Here is a 25,752-nt window from a genome sequence, read left to right as displayed (position 1 = left end):
ATACTGAAATAAAAATGGTTTGCCCCGGTTTCTTTAAATTGAGCTCGTATAATTTCACTATGGGGATGTGTTGTTTGTCGTGATACAGAGTTTGGGAGGAACATTTGTGTCAGTGCAGCAATGTAAAACGTAGAATAATGGGTGCGTCAGTGGAAAAAGCTGTACAGTTATGTGATCAAGTGAGCTGTGTAACGCCATACAAGTAAATTGTGACACCTAGTCCAATTTTGATATGGCCCATTTGTGGCCCACGAGTGCTGTGTGCACGCTATGCACATAATGCTAGTTAAGTAAGAGTGTAGGCAACTTATAAGGCTTTCCTTCAACCATATCAAGAGTTTGTAGATGATTTTTCAGTCCTCTAGGACTAGATGAACAAAACTATGTGCAGGTAATTTGGGGATTCTTTCACCTAAATCAACGGCTGATCAAGTAAAAGGTTCTTACAGGACTAGAAGTGGATGTTTGCAATGCATCTTCAGCACCATACTTCAGAGTTAGATCTTTTGGTTGACAAGAGATGCCAGCAACGTGTCTGTGTGGTTAAAATTGTTTCCCCTGGATGTTTTAATTAGGTTGCATTGGGCACATCTTCTGAATGATGTGTTAGCTGTGGCGTATAATATGGTGGCATTTTAATGCTAGCATCATTGTAATTTTGTTTAAAGGAGGAGTTGTGATATCAACTAGAATACTGTTTGCTTCTCAAAAAAAAAACTAGAATACAGTTTGATACCAAAGAACAAATGGCTCATGAAAAAGTGATCTTCCTAGGGACCGAGGGCGTGCTTGGTTAGCGATGGGTGCAGCCAATTCCCATAGCCTCACAGGCTCTTTGATACTATAAAACAGTATAAAACAGCATAGTTGCTACCCCAACCTGCCACTTAGCAACTCAGATTATCTCGATTCCTCCCACTCCCAGACGCTATCATGTCACTTGATGGTTGCATAGAAGATAAATGGTGCTCCCTTTTGATGATCTGTATGATGTGAAGCATGTCAACTAGCTTATATTGAGTGAGTCTTTTTGTTCCAGGTATAAGCATGGACAGATAGCCAACTCTTTTATGTTCCGAGGAGGAGCTATATATGTAGCAATGATGTGTCAGATAAGTAGGTGTTTGCTTCAATATCTTAGTTAAACGGGGTTGATATGTGGTGATTTTTATCTATGTCAAGTAATGACGAGGACACTACTCTGTCGTTGTAGTGCTTGACAGCACCCTTTAGTAAGCAAGCAGAGCCTCGGTCCCCAGGAAGGTCCCTTTTTCATGAACCATTTGTGGTTTTGGTGTCAAACAGTCCACTTCATCGTACAACTATACACGTTACATTTTGCACTGCTGACTCTAACATAAACATATGCCACCAGAGTTGGCCATAAGCTGTGCACCATCTGTGAACCGAATGATATGGACTTGAAGTGTGATGTCTACCATTTTTGGCAACCCAATGCTTCTGAAGGGGCATCACTGACATACACCTCTAGTCCTCTAAGAATCCGTTTGCTTCGAGATATGACACTACTTGATCAGCCATTGATTTAGGTGAAGGGCAGTCCCCAATTTTGCACTCTATCACTATCTGCACAGAGCCGTCCATAATTAGTCACAGAGGACTGCAAATCACTATCTTAAACTAGGAACCTTTATTCTTCAGAGTAACTGATGGTAGTAATAGGAAATGTACTGAATCTGCAGAGACACTGAAGATATTCTAGCAGCAAAAGATTTGGCTAACCTCACAATCAGATGGTGGTTCATAAGGATCATCAATCCCAGTAAATCCTACACGTGATTTTCCTTGGTAAGCTTTGCGAGTAAATAGCAGGCAACAGCAATCAGTTGTTTTTGTTACCTTTGATTTTGCCGGCACGGGCAAGCTTGTACAACCCCTTCGGATCCCTTGCTTCGCATACCTCAAGTGGGGCATTCAGAAATACCTGCAGACATAGACTTCTCTCAACTGCATATATCTTACTGAAACGTGAGCACGTAGTAGAATAAGAGAGCAATTTCTGACTTGTTTACAAGGAAGTTCAGACTTCAAAGTCGGTCATCACGCATACCTCTATGAATGAAGAATTGGGCAGCAAATTGCGACACGCGCTTCGGTCACTTCTGTAAGGTGATATCAAGCTAGCAATGCAGATCAGGCCAGCATCTGCGAATAGCTTTGCTACTTCTCCTGAAAAAGAGTGGCACAAACACAACTCTAAGCAGTAATGCTCTGAGGTGGAAACTGATCGAAATGCAGAGTGGTTTCTGAACTGAACATACCTACTCTGCGTATGTTTTCAGCACGGTCCTCTGCTTTGAAGCTGAGATCCCGGTTCAACCCGTGTCTGAGGTTGTCCCCATCAAGAACATATGCCAGATGCCCTCTGGAGTGCAGCTCCCTGCTCAGCGCGCATGCGAGCGTGCTCTTTCCTGCGGTAGATGTTAAGATCTGGGTAAATTTTCAACAGCTGAGCGAAAATTCAGTATGTGACCATGTAGACTTGATCAGCTCATGCAGACCTGAACCACTTAGTCCCGTGATCCACACGACACAACCCTTCTGGTTCAGCAACATCTGCCTCTCGTTCTGCCCTATGGGGCACTCATGCCACAGGATATTTGTCGATTTCCCAACGGTCGAGGTCACAAGCTTGCTGATACCTGTAAAATCCATACAACTCTCAGAAATGTTAAACAGAGTATGATGAGAAATTGGTACAAAGATTAGGAGTATTGCCTTAGGATAAGCCAGTTAATTATGCTATCCTGTGATTCATAATTGGGATACTGCATCATAAACGGTCAGGTTTACTGTCGCTGCGAAACTTTTGCAAAGATGCTGACTCCTACAGTTTACCACGATTTCCATTAAATGGAGGGTACTGATTACTAAAAACTGTAACAGGGAAGCTTGGTGAAGATCTTGTGCTTCACTCCCAAAAAGAAAATCATCGAAATGGCAATATTAGGTTGCATGATCAAGTTACTGGTTTATGGCCATTCCTAGATGGGACAGGGATCTGACGTCTCAGTACCACCAAACCCATAACTTTGGCATCACCAATCAGTGCCAAATAAAGAAGCATATCAATATCAATAAAGTATCCTTTCTGATTTATTGGGAAACGTTCTATCAGTCAAAGTTTCTGACTCATTGCTTGATTGCCATGATCACATCGCACCAATTAAGAAATATGCATTGCAGTTCATGTCAAGGTTACTGGCTAAACGGTGAACTAAAAGTGCAGAACTGAGAGCAGAACCAAACTCGATTTACGGCTACCTCCAATCGTTTTGTAACTGAATTGAGATTCCAATTCCATGGTACCCAAGATAGGCACCAATCAATCTCAAACCTTTGGCGTGCTGTCCCATTCAGCAATCGGCCTTGTATCGAAAGATCCGAACACGCTGTCCCATTCTGAAAGTGATGATCACCAAGCCATCCAACTGTTTTCTACCTAGAATCGCAGTCATTTTCAGGCTCAAGCTCAACCCATGACCCTTACCCTGAATCGTGCAGTTTTCGTCTGTCACGAGGAGATCATTGGGAGTTATCCAGTGACACCACACCATTGGGGTTTGGCAACAAGAGCTACAAACAAGAACGTAATGCAGTTTATGCCTCACCCCTCTAAATCCACAACTCTGCACTTCATAGTAGTTAGGCGCAGCTGCAGCCGTGGTGATGGAGTTGCATTCTTCTGCTGTGCCTCGTCACAGATTTTACAGAAACTAACTAACAGAGGACTGTGGTGACGGTGGACTGGTGAGTGGTGACAATCCACAGCTCAGCTGCCTGTCTGCGCAAATCCTTTTGTTCCGTACATTATCTTGATTTGTTTGACGAAGTGGGAATCGAATGCCATAACAGGGATCAGGCATGTGGAGTATTTTAATAATATACTAATAGATCATGTGTTCCACGTGGTCGCTCAGTTGGTATCCCTAAAGATAACTCAAGATCTGCTTCGCCTGTAGCATCAGTCCACCGAATCTGATTCATTTCCCTTGTTTGTTGAAAGAAACGATGAAGCGCTACAAAGTTTCCTATTTTGTTTCGCCCCTCGAGCATTCTTCTTTATTAATAAAGCGGCAGCTCTCCTGCCAGCTCGTTTCAAAAAAAATGAAGCGCCACTGCCTATATATATATATATATAGTAATTACCGTAGCTTTGAAAGGCTAGAAATTAAATCTAATATATATATATATATATTATTTTATTTCTGTGTATTTTGTATTCAAACTAAAGAAAAAAGACAAATGAGGATGACAAAGCTACAGCCGGATAATTTCACATGATTTCTGCACAAGTAATATTGTGTCAGGTGAAATTATATTATAAAAAAGAGAAATTTTAGAGTGTTTGAAAAAAATGAGAGTCGTCCATCCGGTGAAATCGAACGGTGGAAATAAAGGAAGTAACATGAAGAGAAATACGAAGAAGTACCAATTTGATGGGACCAAGTACCAAAAATAATGAGAAATTACTATGATACCTTTTAATTATATGTAAATCTATTTAATTCTTTTTTTAAGAAGTACTACTAATACTTTAAAAGCATTGTAACAAAGCTAAAAAAAAGATGCAGAGTTACCGCTGGTGCTTTTTGCTAGTAGCCATAATTTTAGTTTCTTAAATGACAGTTAATAACGTCAATCACTCGCAAAAAAAGACGTTGAAGTACTTAAAAAATATATATATAATAGTACTCCTATAAACAGCTAAAACCGATTTAATCTCCGTTGGCATTTCTGCTAAGGAAAGAAACAATTTCGTGCAAAAAGGAACGGAATCAACTTTTTCGGATGATCAATTATTTTGCACCTACCTGCGACGACCGACCCATTGGCGAGCTGCGTCCCGTCCGCCGCCGCCGCCGCGGCGGTGGCCACCGGCTCCGGCCCCGCCGTCCTCCTCCTCTCCCCGGCGGCCGCCGCCACAACCGTCGTCGCCGGCCTCACCGCGACGAGCTTGACGCCAGCTCCGCGTGCGAGGCCACCGGGCACCCACGGCCTCGTGCCCGGTGCGTCGTGGCGGCACCGGACGTTGACGCCGCTGCCGCCGGAGCACGGCCGCGGAATGGCCCTCGCGAGCATGGCGGGATTGGTGCGAACGCCGGCGGTCTGGGAGCGTGAGCGGCGGCGTTTGGTGGTCACCGTCGAACGCTATATGTGCGCACACGGGGTTCGGTGTACAAATGTGTGTGCCAGCGTGTCAGGCCGAGTTTATGAGAAGGAGAGATGCTATTTATAGGGCCACGAAATGCTAATGTCAGCTTTTTTGAAGCTATGTCACCGTGTCAAATAGAGTTTGAACCTCCACCGTTGCGACAAAACTTTATTTTTGAATGATTTTTTTTCCAAAATAGTTTGAACCTCCACTGTTGCGACAAAACTCAACTAAATTTGAATATAAATGTTCCAAGTTTTAAGTTGTTTTTGAAACTTCAGAGTACCTCACTCTTTGGATGAATTTTCATGATTTTTTTAAATCTTGCCTATTTTTGCTAGAGTTCCACTCCTATAAACACAGCTTTATCCCGGAACAACCTTATTGGTGCACTGGTGGAGGAGACATGAGGGTACGGCACCACATTTTACACAGATGAGTTGAAATTCTTGAGTCGTTCTTGGTGGACCTTTTACAATAATTCAGTACGGAGAATCATAACCACACTCTGAAATTCTCTATCTTCAACTCTTGTACGATTTCAAATGAGTTCTGACTTCCAAGTATAGACTTTTAACATGGCTTTCGTACGAAACAAAATAAATATGATTTGAAATTCTTTATGCACAGTTCATGCACCATCTGTTTTTCGAATATCCTGTTTAATTTTGTACTACCAAACAATGAAAGTAGCTCCAGGACACGAGGATATATCCTGTTTTTCGAATCAAACAAGCCGTGCATGATCCGTACAACTCAGCGGTTACGAAAGGATAAGTGAGCGTTTTATGGAAGCTCTAAAAGCGGTAAAAAAAAAAGGAACCCCATTTAGGTGGACAAGGATCGTGCCCTTGAGTTCCTCCTGTCCTGTCCGTGGTTCAAACTGTGGACAGATTCAATGAACCTGAATTCCTGTCGAGGTAAGCTGCACTACTGTTGTAAATAAAGCATTGAATTCTTGGAACCATACCGGTAGCGGATGCTTTCGAGATCCCTTTCGCCGTTTTTTCGCAAGATAGATGACGCGGTTTGTTGGAATCTTAAGGGTGTCTGATACCCCGTACTTAACTTTAGCACCTCTCACATCGGATGTTTGATACTAATTAGAAGTATTAAACATAATCTAATTACAAAACTAATTACGTAGATGGAGTCTAATTCGCGAGACGAATCTATTAAGCCTACTTAGTCCATGATTTGATAATGTGGTGCTACAGTAATCATTTGCTAATGATGGATTAATTATCTTTAATAGATTCGTCTCGCGAATTAAACTCCATCTATGCAATTAGTTTTGTAATTAGCTCATGTTTAGTCTTTCTAACTAGTATCCGAACATCCGATGTGACCCTGCTAAAGTTTAGTACTTCGTATCCAAACACCCCCTTAGTGGCGGATGCTTCGAAAAGCTCTCGAAATATTAGGTCACAGACCACAAAAAGTAACAAGGGGCCAAGCGCTAATAATCACCACAAATACATGTTTATCTCTTCTTGATGACAAGATTTTCTTAATTACTCTTTATTTTCTTTACAAGATGATTGCTTGTTAGGACAAGACTTTTACCAATAATTATTTAATCAGTATCTTATTTCTGTCATATTGTCATACATATTTAGAATGATAAGTATTTTAATGCAAATTTATCAATTTTCTGTCAGAAATTGTGTATCAATAAATTATTATTATTAGTCAACGGTTTGTCCTAAGCTAATGAAATAATAAGTCTTAAATTTAATTGGGGATGGAGAAGCTAAGGGCTAAATGCATACTTAAGAAAATATGTCAAATAGTTGCACATTGAGAGCATTTATTTGAAAAAACAACAAATTTAAGGAAGTGTATTAAAAAACTCAAATAATTTCTCAGAAACACTTACTATTTATAACATGACTCTTTTGGTATTTCATCGACATTACATTCCATGCAAATAACCAAAAAATTTTGAAGCTTTGAGCACAATATTGCCTTCAGATTGCACTTGAAAAAAGAGGTGAAATCAAGAACAGGGACATGACGCGTGAGGCAATCAGATGTCTCCTTTGTGAGCTAACACTCGACACCCACAAATAGCCTTGTTTGTGCTTATCTAGTGCATGCCAAATGTTACACAACCAAACAAAAGCTACATAGTGGTGACAACAAACGTGCATTGGACAGGTCATCACCAGTTAGATAAAGTCTAGGTCCCTTAACAAAGAAGTCATCTTTCGGGAATGCAAACAAAGTAGTTACCTGGTGAAAGCAATATAGACTGCAGTTGGCAAATATTTACTTGCATCATGCTCCTATGTGCAAAATACTGGATTCTTCCTGAAATAGGGGAATTTCAGACCTAAACATGTCAAAAATTAGTGGACTTAACAGGAAACTGTATTGCAACAAACAGAGACCACTTTACTTGTGGCAAATATGCAAGTAACAAGAACAAATGATTGGTGCAACTTGGGCCATATACATTGCAGCAACTCATGATCCACTATGTATCATAGTGCTACAAGCACTTGCCGTCCTGACCAGATACTTTCTGCAGTTTCAGTTACTCTTTTTATCCAAGAGAAGCTTTTGATCATCACTGATGAGACAGCAGAGGAAATGAAATCTATGCAAATGGATGAAATTGTCTGGCATCTAGTTACACATTTTTCTAAAAAAAAATACTTCAATTATTGATGGCCATTGCGCTTAAAAAAATTGCAGTTTGTAAACAATCTCTCTGAGCTTACTGTTTGCAGTTTCCCTAGAACTACATAGCATGTGGAGACCTGGGCGATCACATATCCAAAATAAAGAGTGGATTGTCTTTTCTTGCAAAAGTGAATTGTCTTTTCTTTTTTGATAATGGGATATATCCGGCTTCAAACTTTCTCTAACGAAGATGCATCATATTGCAAAACTTACACATCTGAGGCACATTTCTTAAAGTACATGTAGCCAAGACAATAAGACATCCACAAATACAACTCGAGCAGTCCTCCTTCGTCACTTGTTTCCTGACCTTGACTGCTACAGAACCAACTTCACACCAAAAAAGGTTCTGGATGAGTTCAAATGTTTACTATGCGTATAGTTGAGTCATATATATTCTTGCTGTAAAATTATGGGAATACGATGAGTAAACTTTAATATTTTGATGGTGACCAGAAGAGACTGGAATTTCCTTATGCAGGTCATAAGTAGCCGAATGAATTTCATCAGCTCCATTCAGTTTCAGAGTATCAAAGCTCAAAGTACAGGCCACTTTGATATCGTGGTCATAACAAGTGTAGAAATCTTTGATACATTATTTTGTCATATGACAAGGCAGATCCTTGCACCTATTTTATCATAAATGAATATCTTGCTCTTACTTACAAGAAGTAACTGAATTGTGTAAAGTCAGGGTTAATTACAGGTTTAAAAGCAGATGCACCATGTACTGGGTTTGACTTGACAGGTCCCTCCTTCTGAATTATGATCAGTTTGCCCAATTCTTTTTGGACGGTCATCATTGCTTCACAGAAGAATTCATATTAATATCAATGGTCATGTGGTTGTAGGCAAGAGGAGCGTACATCCATGTCTCATCAGAGCTCAACAGCTGTTAGAGAAAAGGGAGGGTACATGAGAGCAAGATCAATTAATCGTACATTAAAATGTATTGTTCCTTACATAATAAACTTTATTGGTTGCCCAAGTTAAATTGGTATCTGAAATTTGGATCTGACACATGGTAAATCCCTTCGTTCTTTAACCATGACCTGAACATTCTGAAAATACTATAAACCTTTATATTTATTTGAAGTGGTCAAAGTATTGTGAACATTTAGCTGAAGTGGCATGGTTTTCTTATGGGTATTTTACATGTGTAAGAACTAGAATCATGAATTTATACTGTAAGCAAATGTTTCTTCCTATGTTTGATCTGACTTAGATGAGACATGGAAAAGAACCTTTATTTGAAGCTGCAGAAACTTGACGTACTGAACTGCTTCTTCCAGCATAGTGCTCATGTCAACCTGCAAATGCAGGAGAACAAATGATCGGTACTCTCAAATGTATAGTCAAAAGTTGGATTACTAACTACAAAACAGTAAGAGCTTACTTTGGTGCCATTGGGAATTAGCTGCTGCAGTGTTTTTAGCTTCTCATTAATCCTCTCTCTTCTCTTCTGTTAAACAGTATGACAAAAGCCATCAGAAAACAAAATTTCAGATTCAGAGATCAGTGCACAATTAAAATTGAGTAGCTCTGACCTTTGCATAAACGCTCTGTGAATTCTTTGAGGACCGACTACGACCTCTTGAACTGCTTCTTTGTTTCAGAACAACAGACTCCTCACACATGCCAATGGAATCATCTTCAGAGCTGCTGTGATTGATAAGCTCGTTATTGGCCTCATCATCAAGAGCACTTGAACTTAAGGTCCTCAATACCTGATATAAGTTGCACCGATGACAATGTTAGAAACAGCTGTTTTTGTTTACAACACATAATGTCAGAACATGTGAAGTGGAGAAACAAATTTTTTCAGTGTGTTAGCATTACTTACTGGGGCAACGATACGGGCTTTCTTGTTACTGTTCGTACTCTTCTTCCTACCCTCATCTATGCGAACCGCCCTCTTGTCACCAGTAACTGCATTAGCAATTGGAGCAAAGGCCTGACTCTGGTGATCAAAGCACCAATCTGCAGCAGTGTTCCGCAATGGTGCTGTATCATAACTCTCTCGTCCAATAAGTGGAAGGAACAAGGCAGTAGGCAATGTGCTAGGTTCAATACAAGAACTAGTGCTACTGTTAGGAGAAGAAAGGCTGGCATCAGCATCGCTGCTGTTCCAGAACATGGACTGCAGGTGAGCAATCATCTCAGATTCCTCATTCCAAATGGATGCGCACTTCGCTTCCATTCTGCTGAGCTGAACCTTCAATACTACTTTCTGGTACTTCTAAGCTATGTGAGGACTCTTGGAAAATTTGTCTGTAAGCACTAAGAACGGTGCAGGTGAGGGGGCACATTTATACTGCATGTTCGGGGAATCTTTTCAGATATAAATTTGACTCGAGTTCCCTCTTAGCCAGAGTAGAATGACAACTAAGAAACAGTAGTTTATGCCTGAAGCGCGACGCCCCATCCTGTTCCCTCAGATATAATCTTCCTGTTCAGATACTAGAAAGATCACATACGGAATCATTTGTCCATTGAGCCACTTAAAAGACAACAATATCTTAGTGATGTGCCAAGGGTCCAAGAGAATTATAATGTCATAAACTCGTGGTCTAAGAAAAGAGAGGACTAATAATCAAGGTGATTATATGCTTCCATTTAATGATCCGCATGATCTTCAATTAAGTTACAAAATGAAAACAGACAGTATTTTTCAAAAAGAGACAAGACTAAGAGCTGGCCTGAATAGGATAATTTGAAGTGTAGGTAATCATGGAGAAGAAGTGCTGGGAGGTCATAGATAAAATAAAATAAAAGGAGGTGAACTTAAGCTCAGCATGCAATTCAGAATTTTTCGTTCTATGTGATTTGTGACTTGCAAGACATATTCAAGATGTACAACATGCCATCCGATTGACTATCATATGAATCACCAAACCATGTAACTCAATAATTGTTCAAGTCTTGGTCTTGTGCAAGATTGAAACGGATAGAATAAGTCATATGTGTGTTGGGTGTGTTTTTTATCTATCTATGTACCTATGTGCACTTTATCTATTTAGATACTATTTAGATGCTTTTTAGATGCTTTGTTTAGTTTCCAAGCCACCTACCCATAGTTGGCCTATATGTACCCAAAAACCCCTTTGTGGGAGTGTGGAATGAGAAAGTGAACCATTTGGGCTAACAGAAACTACAGTGCTCAAAATAACAGAAGATTGTCCACATGATGGATGCAAAGGTTACCAAATAGATAAGATGCGTCATTAAGTCAGTCATTATGTATATATAATAGGACAGCTTGAGACGTGCTTCATTTCGTATTAAGCATGACAAACACGGCTTGTGGGAAGCATCAACAATCTAGCTGTTATTAACTAGATTGCAGAAACAGATTAGGAAAAATCGCAGATCAAGACACGGAGCTTTGAATAAGTACCTGCAAGTTTTCTAAGTTCATCAATGCCTTCAGCCCTTGCCCTTCTCATCATAAAACCTAGCAAGTTGTCCTTTAGTTGGGTACTGCCCTGAAATGATCATCATCAGGACATTAATGATCCACAAGCAATAATTTAACTCAACCTGATTTCAGAAACTGTGTCATCAGAATATTCAGAGATCCACTGATTGCGCACGGGAATATGAAATGCAAAGAGGAAAAGAGCAATAGTAAGAAAACAATGTTACTTAAGACTACTAATAATGCAATGCCAGCTCCAAAGACTTCAGTTTTTCATTCAATGTGTAACGCAAGAACAAGATTAATAATTATTGTGAGACATCATTAAGCAACAGACAACTCACTCTAAAATTAAATCATCTTCATTTTGCCAAATTGCCTATATTTAATTGAATTATGCCCACCAAGCCAGTCAGACATATGTGGCAAACAGAATCATCCAGGCGTTTACAAGGATATAATATCCAGCTTCATTGAAGACTCTGATAGAAGGATTTGAGTTACTTTTAAAGCATCATTCAGTCATCTCAATGGACAACATTATCACCCACAAGAAACAAAAGAAAGCGCGTTTTTGGTGCTTGCCACAAAATGTTTCAACATCATTATAGAAACGCACCGAAATAGTACACATCTTTGATAGTCACTGAGTCTAACTAATAACTCAACATTCAAATCACAAACGACCCAGTACAATGAACAATAAATATATGTTGTGCTCCAGAATGTGATTCACATTGAACACAGAATACACTGCATTCTACAGCACAGCTGCAGGCTGCATTTCATCACAAGGACAAGAAGATCATGGATAATCAAGATAACCATGACATACTGGCATATTGGTGCAGCAACCATTTTGGCCCATTCGCAAGGAAAAGGTATAATATATTTGTCAGCTCAGTTTCACCACAGCAGCAAAACGCAGAATTATAGCAACAGTAGATCTAGGAACTAGGATACAGAATGAGCACATCAGCATGAAGCGTTTGCCTGCTTGCGCAACATCTGAACCATCCAATTCTAACTTTCAATCTTAATAAGCAATAAATCAAAGGCATTCAAATCTAACAGCTATTAACTCAAAGAATATCAAGGAAAACATCGAACAAAAGTGTCATCCAAAATTCAATCTAGCGTTCTTATTTGTACAGCCAGACACTGAGGAGGGACAGAAAGCAGAAAGTAACAATGAACTGCTCCTGTCTGATTGTAGCCTGTAGTCTGTTGCCTGGACCAAGAAGCTCTGCTAGGCCATCGACTTTAAGCGCCTGGGGTTGGATAGAGCTGCTTTGTAGGGTTGGATAGAGCTGCCCAGTACCAGGGTTGCAGCCAAACACCACCGACCCTGTAACACCCATTGTTCCCGCAAATACAAAGATATAGATACATGAACCAACAGTAGTTCTCATCACATTCCAGTTTTGATATCCCACATACAAGTCATCATTCATTAGTACCAAGCTCATACATGAAGAAAGAAATGGACCTGGCAATACAATAACTCAAGAGGGCATCAACAAAAGCAGGATACACACCATACAACGCATGCCAAAATACTTCAATCATTTAATTATAATTAGTTCAACAGGCACATAGCACCCATCAAAACTTTAACAGGTAGTTTACTAGCACATCATTCCTTGTCTGAACAAAAAGCTAAAGCACATAAATTGAGCCTTCTATTGAAGGATCATTTTCTTCTTTGATGCAGGTGAAGTTCTCGATGACAGCAGCAAGGCAATGTCTTCAGCGGTACTGCAAGTGCAATAACACAGATATCAGATAAGAATGTTAACCAACATCGAATGGACAGCTAACTTGACAGCTTCAAATGCATATATGCGGACGAAAATAATTTCAAATGTATACACATGCAAGAATCATATTAGAACCGACTTCAACAAGGATCACAAGGTCTATGTAGAATTCACTATAGTTGGGCTTTGTTTAGTTCCCAATTTGGGAGTGGCAAAATTTGCATTTTGCCATAAATGCGCAACTGTAGCATTTCGTTTTTATTTGTGAATTATTATCCAAACATTGACTAATTAGGCTCAAAAGATTCGTCTCGCAAAGTACAACAAAACACATTTAGTACTCCATACATGTACCGCAAGTTTGATGTGATGGGGAATCTTCTTTTTGCATAGTGCCAAAGTTGGGATTTTGGGGGGAACTAAACAGGCCCTTGGATAGGTCCACATTTAGTGGCCCAAACGATTAGTAACAATGAGTCTACAGCAGAAGCAGAGATACCTTGATGAAGCCAATGTCCTTGGCATTGCTGCGGAAGCACTGCCTGCAGCACATGAGCCCGTACTTCCTGATCAGTCCATGAGGGTTCGCGCAGACCCGGCTGCAAAATACAAACATGTCCAGAGTTAGCATAGCTATTCACTGCATGATAAATAGTCCGCAGCCACAAGACACAGTATGGTAAACAAAATTGTCCATTTACACAATTTGGAACATAACACAATCCTAGCAAAAACAGCAGACGTCCCTGGTGGCATAATGCTAGCACATCAGAGCAACCATAATCAATAATATATTCATGTGAACCCAACATAACTTTATTAATACAACAAGAAGTTATGGCATAATTAAACAAATAGCTAATCAGGCTATAAAACGGCTAGACAAAAGAGGTTGGTATCAACTTGGGTAGGTCCACCAAAACACAGATCGAAGCATAACCTGCACTAGTTGATACTATAATGACTACATGGAACTGAGACTCAAAAATCCCTCAAAAGACAGTTTTTTAACAAGGATAGATGAACTAGAGTTTTATATGACAGTTGCAATCTTATCTCAGTTGGAAAGTACGGTAATCCTAGAAATTTGCACCATCATCATTCTAATAGCTACGACGGCTACACCAGCTGCCCAAGAAGCAACCAGAACGCCGAGACAAAGGAACAGATCATCGCAGACCATTTGTAAACACGAGACGCATCAAGAACATCCGGTCCTAACACCGGAACCATCACATAGCATCAAAACCTCTACAGATCCATGGACTCGGCTTCTCATACAATACACAACCGGGCCATCCACATCTCGAGAGCCTCAGGAACCGATATCCCAGCGAAGAGACGAACCACGTAGCGGGGGAGAAGAGAGCGGCCAGTGGAATTCCTTACCAGACGCGGGAGCCGGGCCCGTAGTTCTTGGGGTGCGAGTTCCACACGTTGGAGTGGCCCATCTCCGCCTGCTCCTTCCTCCTCCTCTTCCTTCCTACTCGGCGGCGGCGGCGGCGGCGGCGCGGGAGGACGAGAGAGATGGGGAGGCGTAGAAGTGGCGGCGCGAGATGGGGAGGAGGCTATATAGTGGGGTGGGAGGCGAGGAACCCTAGCTCTTGACCAGTTTGTTGGGCTGGGCCTAGCTGGTTGTGAACGTGGGCCTAACTGGGCTATGGAAAAGTGGTCTCCTTCCTTTCTCTAGGCCCGCTAGCGCGTAACACACAAAAACCTAGTCTCTGACTCCAGCGTTGGGTTGGGCCTGTTGTACACGGAACGTGGGCCTCATTGAGCTATGGAGGAGTGTGGTCTCCCGCTTGGCCCGGTTAAATTGCTGCTGGGCTGAGCCAGGTGATGATGGGCTGGAGAAAGGAAATGAAAACTGATATGAGCCGGACCGTCATTCTAGCACGGTTAGATTGAAACGGGCTAGGGCCGGGGATAGTGGGTCCTGGGCTGGGTACCCCTGGCAGGCTCTCAAGCAACCGAGTGGAAACTCTCAGTACACACTACGCTGGTTGGCCGGGCTCTCCTGGCCCCGGCTCCGGCCACGGTAGTAGGGTGTCAGTGGAGCTGGAGCCCTCCTCTTGGGCTCTTGTGTTGCGAGGGGAAGGGAGAGGAGAGAGAAAAGAGACTTCAATGAACAGTAGAGGGTCAGAGGGAGCCGGAGCCAGGTGGAGCGATACCAAACTAGCCTTGCATGTGGACCTGTGATTGCTGTCTCGTTTCTATTTATCTTTATTATTTTCGGGATCAAGAAATTATCCTGCCAAGAACTGAGACCATGCATATGCGACTAGTAACCAATGAAATAATAAAATAAAACAAAGAATCACGCCTGACTTAAAATCTCTTTCCAGTGTTGACTTGCACGGGTTAACGGTTTGACGCAACCCATCTGGCAGCATGGAGAACACTATGCAACATCTGAACGTGAGAAGCCAATTCTGAATTGCGATTGCCAGATACCCTTTCTCCCTTTTCAGAAAGCAAGTTCCGTCTGATTATTGCCTGGCAAGATATAAGCCGGTGCACCCCATGATTGCGACGAAATCGACGGTTCAAGCCAACAGGCCAACAGCGACGAGAGAATCGAATCCTTGTGTGCATGAATTATCGTTCTGATGAATCCGTTAGTGGATTTTTTTCAGTGCAATTAGAACTGACACAGCTGAAGGAATCTAGGAGTGAACACTGAAGTGGCATTGGTCTCATTTTCTTTTCTTTCTTACCTTTTCCTTTTGGTGGGAAATCATGGATGCCCACTTTTAAAATCAACTTGTGGCTGCTTAGTTTGGATGGTCAACTAAAGCCACATATTCCTTTGTCTTGTTAGGCGCCCGAAGAAGCGGTCGACAAGTGTACCTATCTCTGGATGCACTACCTTTGTCACATTGTTAAAATGCTGAAAGTTTGTGTGAAAGGACACTGGGAAAAGCCCCAAGTGTTCAGCTGTGACCGAAACACAGGTAGGAGTAGTGTGGCATCTGGTTGCCGTCGTCGATCAACTTTGTTCTGCCCACTAGGACCACTACTGCAAGGCACAAAGAACTTATCCCTTTGCTTTCACTCTAGGTATAGACCCCAACCAACAACTTGAGAAGAGAGTTGTAATGATGGCTGATGAGTAGTTCACCCACAATTACGAAAAGGAATTGGCCGCCGGTTTCTTACCATGCATGCATATTGCTGGACTTATGATGGCAAAATTAAAATGGACTTACAATTGTCTCAGATTTTAATTTTGTTGTGCTAGCTTCTAACTTCACATATGTTTCATAAAGCACCGGCGGCCTACACCATTATTTTTTAAAAGATGCAGTCAGACGATTGCTTTATCAGTTATAAGAAATTTTATGTATATATACATATATAGTTATTTTTTGCAACACTGATTCTTCAAAAAGAAAAAATGCTCACCCTGGTTCTTGTGCATTTTGAGTTGGTAGATGGAAGATCCCAAGGCCAAGTTGGCCACTCTCTGAGAATGACAAACTGGGAGAGAAATTCGTTGCATCTGCAAAAGGTTGGTTGGCATCAAGCAGCAATCAGTCCAAGTGGTGGGCATAAATGCTGACATGGATGTTGTCCCCTGATTGAGATGCCTGTATTGCCATGCAATTCTCTTTCTCTCTCTCTCTCTCTCTCTCTCTCTCTCTCTCTCTCTCTCTCTCTCTCTCTCTCTCTCTCTCTCTCTCTATTCTTTTGCATGCTTTGTTCTCTTTGGTGATGGCGATCGGCTGATCGCTAGACATTTGCCAATTGCCTAACCTTTGTCTGCCCAATGTCCAATCAGGCTGATGGGATTTCTGGAAGTATCTCTTCTGTCACTCTCTCTTGCATGCTGTTTGTCTTGGAGTGCTCTTGCGTGGAGATGGCGATGCGCCAAGTGTGCGAACCGTGGCGTGACATGTGTGTGTCTATAGTGGAAGCGTCGATCTTGCTCAAATTATAGCTTCCATCATATTGTTGTAGTAGGGAATGGCCAAATAATTGGTTGCTCCCTGCTAGTATTGTGAGGACCTGCACCCTGCACGTATGAGCAACAGTCCAGTGTGGTGGTCCAATTCAATCAAGCATGCTCAAAGTAATTAATGATTTCTCGCATTATAATCTGATACGGAAAGCTTATGAATCCTCGATTATTTGCTACTGGTGTAAATATCAAGTCTAATTAAGTTGCTAACAGTCCATATTTTCACTCATAGATGATTAATGCTGACACTGAAAGCGGAATACTTACACTACAAAGGATTGTTCTGTGCAGATTTGGTTTCTCCAACAAGAAATTGGGAAATGGCCAAACAATTGGTCGGGCTAGATACATCAATGGTTGCATCAAACAAAACCCTTTGCTACAAAAAGACGATTCCAATAAACAGACCCATGCGAACTGTTCACTCATGGAATTGTCGCTTGCTTTGGGTCTTAGGAAGCGTTGATGTCAGGCCGGTGTCGACGCAATGTTGTTTTTGAGACGAGGTGGGATGACCATGATCATATGAACCAAGGAATTATTCGTATTCTTTACATAAGTGCGCTTCATCTGTAGCGAGGTTGTCAACATTTTCGCCAATAATAAAAAGTTTTGATTCCTAGCTATCAATTTTTTGGTCGACAGCCCTTATTAAGTTATAAATCGAGATATAGAATATTATTCTAGAATGACTCAACTGGTTAACTACTTACCGTTGGTAATATTTCTAATATACGACATTTGTGGTACATAGTAGCACATTAGATGGACTAGACGCAAGCTAATATAGAATACATATTGTACCATAATCTAGCCTATAACTAATGACTACATAACCTAGTGGTTAAATAACATTTTATTTGATGAAGGGCTACTAGAGGTTAGCATGGGCTAACTTAAATCATTAAGTTTTGCTGGATGGGCTTGCCCGGATAGATTATCAGTATTTTACACAATAAGTTTGATTGATCAGATATTTCGTTGATGGTTCAACGAAGCTTTGACAAGTGAACTACTAGTCATTTAGTTTTGTATTTGGTGTTGAAAAGATCAAAAGCGTTCTTTTTTAGTACAGATGATATAGAATTCTAGGAGATTGAAGATAAAAAAACCTATGGATCACAAAGCATCAGTTTGCACGAACGTGGTTGGTGGGTGGCAGGTCGATCGACCGATGGATCAACAAGAACGGCGTGTGTGTCTCACCGATTGATTGATATCTTTGTTTCTTTGGGTTTGGATGAATATAGCCATCATTGACGTAAGAGTGTTCATGTTGGATATTCATGAGATGCACCTAATGCTCTAGTAATTATAACCTACAACCTACATGTATATCCCTGTGTCACGACACCTTTTTAACGTGGCGTCATGTTAGCACGGGTTGTACTAATTAAGATTTAACACTGATGGAACCTGCCCATCTACTTGGTCACATCTACTTTTTTTTTTATCTTAGATGGACACGTGCATTTGCGCAATTCTTGGACTCGTTTCTCTGCACCGTAATGAACACATAACCAAGTTCAAGAAATAAGTGCAGTTTTAGACATTGGCATAACAGTATGTGGTTTTGCTTCATCAAAATACTTGTATGCACATGGGTCGTTAAGAATAAAAAAAGTTATTTGCTAAAGAAAGAATATGAATAGGTTGAGTCACGTCGAACATCTATTTGAAAATAGGTTTATCTTTCCTTTATTGAGTTAATACATTCTGCAGTACAGAATGTCGATTCAAGTTTTTGTGACAAATATGACATCATATATAGCCGATGTTGGGCAACCACAACCGAAATCATGGCCAAGTTTTGACTAGACACATTCTTTTGCACATCCAAACCTTTCCTTGCTTGGCCAAACTTCCTTTCGTGGAACACAATGATTCTAGTATTAGGATATCTAATTTGCTATGTCCTTTGAGTCCATTCAGTGATAACCATCCTCATTCCTCTCTCTCTCAATGTGTGTGTGGTTAGACAATGATTACTTATGCATATGCAACCATTATTGGCCCTGCCCCACTATGAATCTGTCTGTGCCTCAATACCCCGGCAATGTGCGCTGTACTGTTTGTGAGCCTTTTGTGCTCCACGTGTAATTACTGTATATAACACACACGTATCCAATCGAAGGTAGTGCCTTTACAATAAGTAGATTTTCAGTCTCTGGAAAAGGCTACTTTTAGCATATTTCTGCTACAGTATAATCTAATAACTGCCACCTTCCAATCACAGGATTCACATCAAACATATATCTGTCCTCAATTTTATTTTAAAGCCCACTTGAGGTTTTCTGTCCAAAGTTTGCCCAACATGTACAGATAGACATCAGGTACACACACTAGACTAACTTTGAGTGCACGTTTGAGCTTCCATAATGCGATCAATTGTTTACATGGAGCTGACCATCGTAAGGAGATAGTTAAGTTATTAAAGAGATTTGAACACATGTATCAGGAATCCAAGCATGTGCTACCACAGTTGTGCCAGCAGAGGTAGGTAGATTTCGAGCTACACGTTTTTTTGTTCTCTCGTCAAATCAAGATGGATCGACGACTTTGAAATGACACTTTGTCATGTATGTGTTGTGATGGATAGCAATGCAAAATCATATGCAATATTCACATCCTTCTTGACGTAAATGTTAGTGCTTCTACATGTATTTTCAAAATAGAGTAAATTTTATATTAGGACCCTTGCACAAATGGAACTTCCTTTTCCCTTTTTTGGTGATAAAAAAAAGTCTGAGGTGCTATGGTGAGTGCTATGGTCTACCCAAGGTTGGACTACTCAACCTGTTCCGTTTGTTTCCAACAAATATCTACTAAAGCATGTTGCTTTTGTCATCTTAACTACGCCGTCTAAGTAACCATATGCTCACATGTAGAGTTTTGTTGTTGTATTTCTTTATCTAATCATCTATGCCTATTGTTCTTTATTGACATCTATCAATTTCTTTATCTAATTATCTCTGTGTGTTGCATCTCAGCCTACAGAACTAGTCGATGTACAGATTGATACTGAGAATATGCACTCATATTGAAAATATTGGGTCTTTCTTTTTTTTTCCATTTGTGTATCTCTTCCTGCTCCTCTTTGTTGGTTAACATATGTGCAACGAGGTATTGTTGTACGGCGACTCAAATCCTACTCGGATTAGGATTCAATAGGGGTGTATTATTAGGACTTGCAGTTCTAATAGGACTTGAGCATTGAATCCTGACTCTTACTTGCATGTATGGGGGCTTTAGAGGGGACTATATAAATAAGGAAGTGGAGCCTCTAGGAATCAATCAAGCCAAAGGCAAACACCAAGGTCTCATCCAAAGCTTGTGAGAGGCAATTAGGAGCGCTCAAGAGGGATAGGCTAGACAGTTCTATAGCACTAGATTCTTGTATAAAGCAAGAATCAAAGGATCCTAGAGGGTCAAGTAGGGTTGTGAGTGAGCGATAATCACTTGTACTTTTTTGGAGTTGTGCTTAAAGAATTTGCGGTCCTATTATTTTATTGTGGTTGACTCAACGCCGTCATCTAGGGTTTTCTACAAGATTCATCTACGTTGTTATTGATACGGTGCAAGCTCGTGTCATACTCACAATATCCTTTCTAGATCCGGGGGCTTCTGCGCATAACGAGGGTATCAGATTCTAACACTATCGATGTCTAGTGCGTTTCTAGAATTCCTTTTAGGAGTTCTAGAACCTATATTTGAGAGTTCTTCATCACGTGTTGTAGAATTGGAAAAACCACCTAGCATTCATTTAATCAATCATGTTCTGCACAATAGTTAATGAAGGCAATGTGTCAACATTACTTAGTAGGGAATCTTATTAAGTTGTAAGTGACATGCTGATATTTTGTTTTATCTTGCATACTCCAACACTTTCAATGAACCAGTACACTTTAATTTCTTATTTACTGCCCTATAGTAAATAAATTGTTTGACCCATCAAACCATTTCAGCTATTTCATAAGCACTTAGGTGATGGTGGTTAGAAAATAGGATTAGTTAATTAAAGAGGTTGCAAATGCTGTCCTTTCATGTGGCTGAAAGTTCATTAAAAGATGCCTTCATTTCCATGCTGCAAAGTGTCAAAGCTTCTGATAAAGACTGATCCAAAATTTTTACACTTGTGTTTCTTTCATACAATACTTGTAAAGAAAAAAAATCATATGCACGGTTCTAGAATGACCAAAACCACTTTTATACTATCTGCCAAGTTGAGTTTCACTTTCAAATATTGACCAGGTACATTTATATATAGTCCAAGTCGATCGGTTACGGGTCTCTACTGCTATCAGGACAATCTAAGAATTTCTTTCAAAATTTCTGGCATTCCATCAACACAGGCCAGGCAGCAACTTGTGGCTATGAAAGATCCTATGGATGCATATCCAACAACAAGTATTCCAAAATCTTTGCTTAATCTACACTATATAAGAACAACTATCTGTCTAAAAAAAACATCTAGTAATGATATGAAGAGACAAATCCAGCTCAATAATCAACAAAATTTTCAGACAGTGACATGCATGGCTGACGTCAAGCAGGCATGCTTTGTAGCTAATCGTGCACTGTAGTGTCCATTTCATATTCTGCTTGTCCAAATCTGTGGGATAAATTAACAGATTAATTTGCATTGCATCACGAATCTGAGAAATGCCAGGAAGATGATCAGAACATGCCACCAACTACTGTATTAGATCATGAGTCATGACAACCCAATCACATCCGCGAATCTCTAATTGTATATGGATCAATAATGGCACAATTTATAATGTGAAGCTGATCGGCTTTAAGTTTCAACTGCTGGATCCAATATTAATAAAAACCCATACTAGACTAGGTGGCCTGCACCGATGTATGACGGATAAAATTAAAATTAGCAAAACATGATAAAGCTACAAAAGTCGCTGAAGAAAACAAACCTGCTATATCAGTAATATATAGCACAAATTTTGCTAAAGTATTTAAGGATGTATTAAATTAATGATCAATTTTAAATCCTATCGATCTTTCAAGTTAATTACTCGGTAGATCATTATACCACCATATGCAACCAATGCAAGAAGTGACCACAAGACTTGTTTTTCAGTTACATGCTAGATGTTACTTTGCATTTTTTTTTTACATTTCCACGGTTGGTAATGAGCCAAATGAAGTTGTTCCTAACTTTTTGCATTGACCTTGGATTTACCGTTGCGACTCTTAGCTACCGAAAGAATATATCTTTACTTGATGGTCAACCCAAAGAAAACTAGCACAGATTACTTGATTATCTGTAGAAAAATAAACTTATCCTGGCAGAAGCACGATTGCTGCCAAACTAATATTTGTAGGAGCTGTCTCAATCGTTCGGTAGCTTTGTTTTTCATGTGAAGCAGATATGTTTGACTTAGCATGATACTATACATTAATATAGCCAATAGATATAAGAGGCTAGCTGAACAACTGGTAATGACAGTACTAATCCTCTTCCCATGTGCATATGAGAGATCTAAACACAGAGCTTGTCTAGTTGTCTCCTCATTCAGAAAACAAGAGCTCTCTATGCGTCCCCCCGTAGGTGTACCAAAGCACCAAACTACCTCTTGCGAAAACAAACATAGCAAATCATCGTGGATGTTCGACCGTGCACAAAAGTACCGAAACTGCTCCCTAACACACGAATACAAAGCCTAAACCTATTTGAAACTTTAAGAATTGTTGAAGATGTCACCGTATACGAGTGTTATTCAGGGCTTGAAAAGAATCTAAAATTGTTATGAAAATCAAGGAAATCCATAAATTGGAATGGGAATCCAGGCACCCAACATAGCAACCTGTGAAAAATGAAAAAAAGTAACATGATGCTTTGTTGGTGTAGGAGTATCAGGGGATGCATAGGCTTTTGTGTCTGGAGATGGAGAATAGTACAGTTGCTGGGGACTCTGCTCTTTATCTTAGGCCTATCCTTTTCTTGGCACTACATGGAAGCATCTTTCACACACTAAGATACACGAGGTGATTGGCCGGAGGAGCTTGGATTTGTTTGGCAAGCTCTATGGGGGACCCCACACATGGGCTGTGAAGCTACCTCATGACACCAGGACGGGAGAATCTTAATTCTCAATCTCCTTCCTCCTCCTCCCCTGCCTCACCAGATGTACATATACATCCATGGCGACAGGCTTGCCTCCCAGCAGAAGCAAAGCTTCTTGGGCTTATCTGCTTGCTGGTGAGCGGCAGATTACAGAGGAAGAGGAGATTGCCCTTGTTGATCCGCAGGGAGGTCTGGAGATTCTGAATAGAGGTGAGCAGAGTGATGCCCTGTTCTTGGCTCGCTTGTCGGATTCTTTCATTCCTGTTGAGAGTTTGCAGATCTCTTTTTGTGCTTGCGTCGGAGCTCTTGCCTTTTGTAGTAGTCTTTTGCAATGAAATGATGTTATTTGCATTTTTCTGGAAGGGCCTATAGCGTGCTTTAGTCAGTTATTTTGTGGCTCTGTTATGCGTACAAGGATTGAAGTCTGTATATGTGACCAATGCCTGCAAGAATTTTTGGTATTGTTAGTTTACCTAGTTTGAGAACATAACGATTTGATTCCCATGGAACTTTTCTGAAAGCAGATTTATTTTTAAACGAATCCATGAAACATACTACCTGTGGATTTTCTTAAAAGTTCAGAATAAAATGTTTTCAAATCGCAACGACCGGATCCAATTTCCATTTGTGATTTGTAGCACCAACTGAATCACTGATTCTCGAATTCACATGGAACAGGCAAGAGACAGCCTCACAATTAAGCAAAAGGGATCAGCATGAACCTTCACCAAGACATGGAGAGGGAGCAGATGAGGATGGCCATCCTGAAACAAGAGCAAATCTTCAGACAGCAGGTAATAATGACGAAAATGCCAACAGAATTACTACTCCTTTTAATCATGTATGGACCATCTTTTGATTCGAGGTTCAACACAACAAACGTACAAAAAATTCTCACCTCTCTCTGCATTTCTTCTGAATCAGGTTCATGAGCTGCATCGGTTGTACCATGTTCAGAAGCAGCTGATGCAGCAGATGCCAACTACCGCGTTGCCGAATCGAGCTCCGGTGATCGCCGACGTCAAGCCGAAACCGCAGCTGGACATTTGGCACAGCGAGAAGGCTACAAATCCTCAGCAATTCATCAGCTTCTCGAGCTACAAGGCGCATGCCCCTTCACCTGCCCCTGCTCCTGCTCCTTCAGAGGAATGCAACCTTGAGCTGACACTAGCAACCGGCCCTAGCAGCAGCAACAGCTGCAACGCTGAGAGGCAGCAGGGGAAGCGGCTCAAGTCGTCGTCCAACTCGGATTCCGGCACGACGGCGGTGTCGTCGACGTCGACGGACTCCGAGCTGGCGCAGTTCAGGGAGGTCGACGTGACGGCGGCGAGGTTTCCCGGCGAGAGTAGGAGGATGGATCAGATGGGGCAAGGTCCATGGATGTACCAGTGCTTGAGCCTGAAGACGGCATGATGGTGTGATGACTTTGGTATGTAGGACTGGGTTTGTAGATTTCAGAGGGAGACAGAGCACATGTTTGGTACATGCACAATTGTACATCACAGAGGTGATTTGTTGCAGCAAACTGGTAATGATCGACTTGATAATTTCTATGAACATACTAACTGAAAAATGCAAAGCCATACTGATATTGCTCTGTCACGCACATAATCCTGAACCATTCATGTGATTGAGTAGGATAGAAATTGGGAAAACAAATTGCAGGAACAACATTTGCTACAACAAAGGTGTATATTCCAAAAAATTGACAAATCATATATACTGCCAATCTCTAAACAGGAATATGGGGTTTTTTTTTACTTGGTGATCCTCGGAGATTAATTAGCTACTCAAGTTTGTAAAAAGTGAGTTTTCGGACATATTTCCTCAGAACATACGTCAAAGAAATTTCTCAGCAAACAGTAGTGTCATTTGTGAGTTTTAAGTTCGTCACACATTTTACTTTTGTGATTTCAATTAGATATTGTTCATTTCGCACAAGCTACGAAGGAAACAGTATTCAACCTAATAATTAGGACTTGAAAGTGTCGTCTGCTTCAGCCGCAGACAACAACAGCCATCATTGCTAGCAGTGACACAGCGATGCCTCCGTGCGTGCTTAATGTAGCCCTTGACTGGTAATCCTTCTGTGCTCTTCCCCATGGCTGACAGTGTGGAAGCACTGAGCAAGTGACTTGGGAAACTACAGGGGCATGTATAATCCCGATCCCTCTTAAGCCTATGTCGATGCTTGGTCTGTTGGTCACTGAGAACCTCTTTTGTAGCTCCAACCTTGGCATCCCTTCTTTAATTCTGTGTTCATGAGACATGAGGCAACGGCCATGTCATATGCACGTAGTACCAGTGTACTAGCAATTGGCATGTGGTTCATGAACAGCACTAAAAATTTCACCTCAAAATAAGAACATGAGGCGATGGTATATAAACACTACAAGTAATAAGTACATGTATGGATCTGGGTATAAATTACTCACAGGTTCACGGGTATGGGTAGTATGCAGCCGTACCCATACCCGTCCTAGCTGACGGTAGAGATTTTCGCCCGTTAACACTATACTCAGGTACCCATTACCCATTGCTATCCCTTAAGACTGGTATGCAAAATGGTACTATTTCCTTGAGTTTACTTCATCAATGTTGACCAATTTCGGCCATGGAAGTTGGAACTTCTCAAACTAGTATAGTGTTCTATTTTTATTCATC

General features: G+C 40.9%; 3 protein-coding genes and 1 pseudogene across 4 annotated transcripts; 1 reads left to right on the top strand and 3 right to left on the bottom strand.

Annotated features, from left to right (window-relative positions):
- Positions 1-1,215: 1,215 nt before the first annotated feature.
- On the bottom strand, positions 1,216-5,222 carry LOC101756177 (adenylyl-sulfate kinase 3). 2 transcript variants are annotated; one of them, XM_004979734.1, is made up of 7 exons: positions 4,836-5,222; positions 2,523-2,663; positions 2,283-2,432; positions 2,072-2,190; positions 1,861-1,945; positions 1,744-1,790; positions 1,216-1,587 (listed from the first exon to the last, which is right to left on the bottom strand). In XM_004979734.1, exons 1-7 carry the CDS (start codon positions 5,101-5,103, stop codon positions 1,489-1,491), a joined length of 909 nt encoding a protein of 302 aa, XP_004979791.1. In that variant the 5' UTR covers positions 5,104-5,222; the 3' UTR covers positions 1,216-1,488. The 2 variants fall into 2 exon arrangements, with proteins under 2 accessions (XP_004979791.1, XP_022684604.1); XM_022828869.1 differs by lacking the exon at positions 1,744-1,790.
- A 3,133-nt stretch (positions 5,223-8,355) lies between these two features.
- LOC101752677 (transcription factor bHLH139) lies at positions 8,356-10,193 on the bottom strand. Its single transcript, XM_004980724.2, has 5 exons — positions 9,708-10,193; positions 9,412-9,591; positions 9,261-9,326; positions 9,109-9,174; positions 8,356-8,756 (listed from the first exon to the last, which is right to left on the bottom strand). The coding sequence occupies exons 1-5, from the start codon at positions 10,062-10,064 to the stop codon at positions 8,664-8,666; spliced, it is 762 nt and encodes a 253-aa protein (XP_004980781.1). The 5' UTR covers positions 10,065-10,193; the 3' UTR covers positions 8,356-8,663.
- A 2,480-nt stretch (positions 10,194-12,673) lies between these two features.
- LOC101755784 lies at positions 12,674-14,602 on the bottom strand (annotated as a pseudogene).
- Positions 14,603-23,047: 8,445 nt separating this feature from the next.
- LOC101755100 lies at positions 23,048-24,677 on the top strand. Its single transcript, XM_004979732.3, has 3 exons — positions 23,048-23,298; positions 23,767-23,882; positions 24,013-24,677. The coding sequence occupies exons 2-3, from the start codon at positions 23,805-23,807 to the stop codon at positions 24,499-24,501; spliced, it is 567 nt and encodes a 188-aa protein (XP_004979789.1). The 5' UTR covers positions 23,048-23,298; positions 23,767-23,804; the 3' UTR covers positions 24,502-24,677.
- The last annotated feature ends 1,075 nt before the right edge of the window (positions 24,678-25,752 follow it).

Source organism: Setaria italica, chromosome VIII (assembly GCF_000263155.2).
Source record: "Setaria italica strain Yugu1 chromosome VIII, Setaria_italica_v2.0, whole genome shotgun sequence".
Taxonomy (NCBI): domain Eukaryota; kingdom Viridiplantae; phylum Streptophyta; class Magnoliopsida; order Poales; family Poaceae; genus Setaria; species Setaria italica.
The sequence above is the reverse complement of the archived record's forward strand: the minus strand, read 5'-3'. Positions and strand labels throughout refer to the sequence as shown.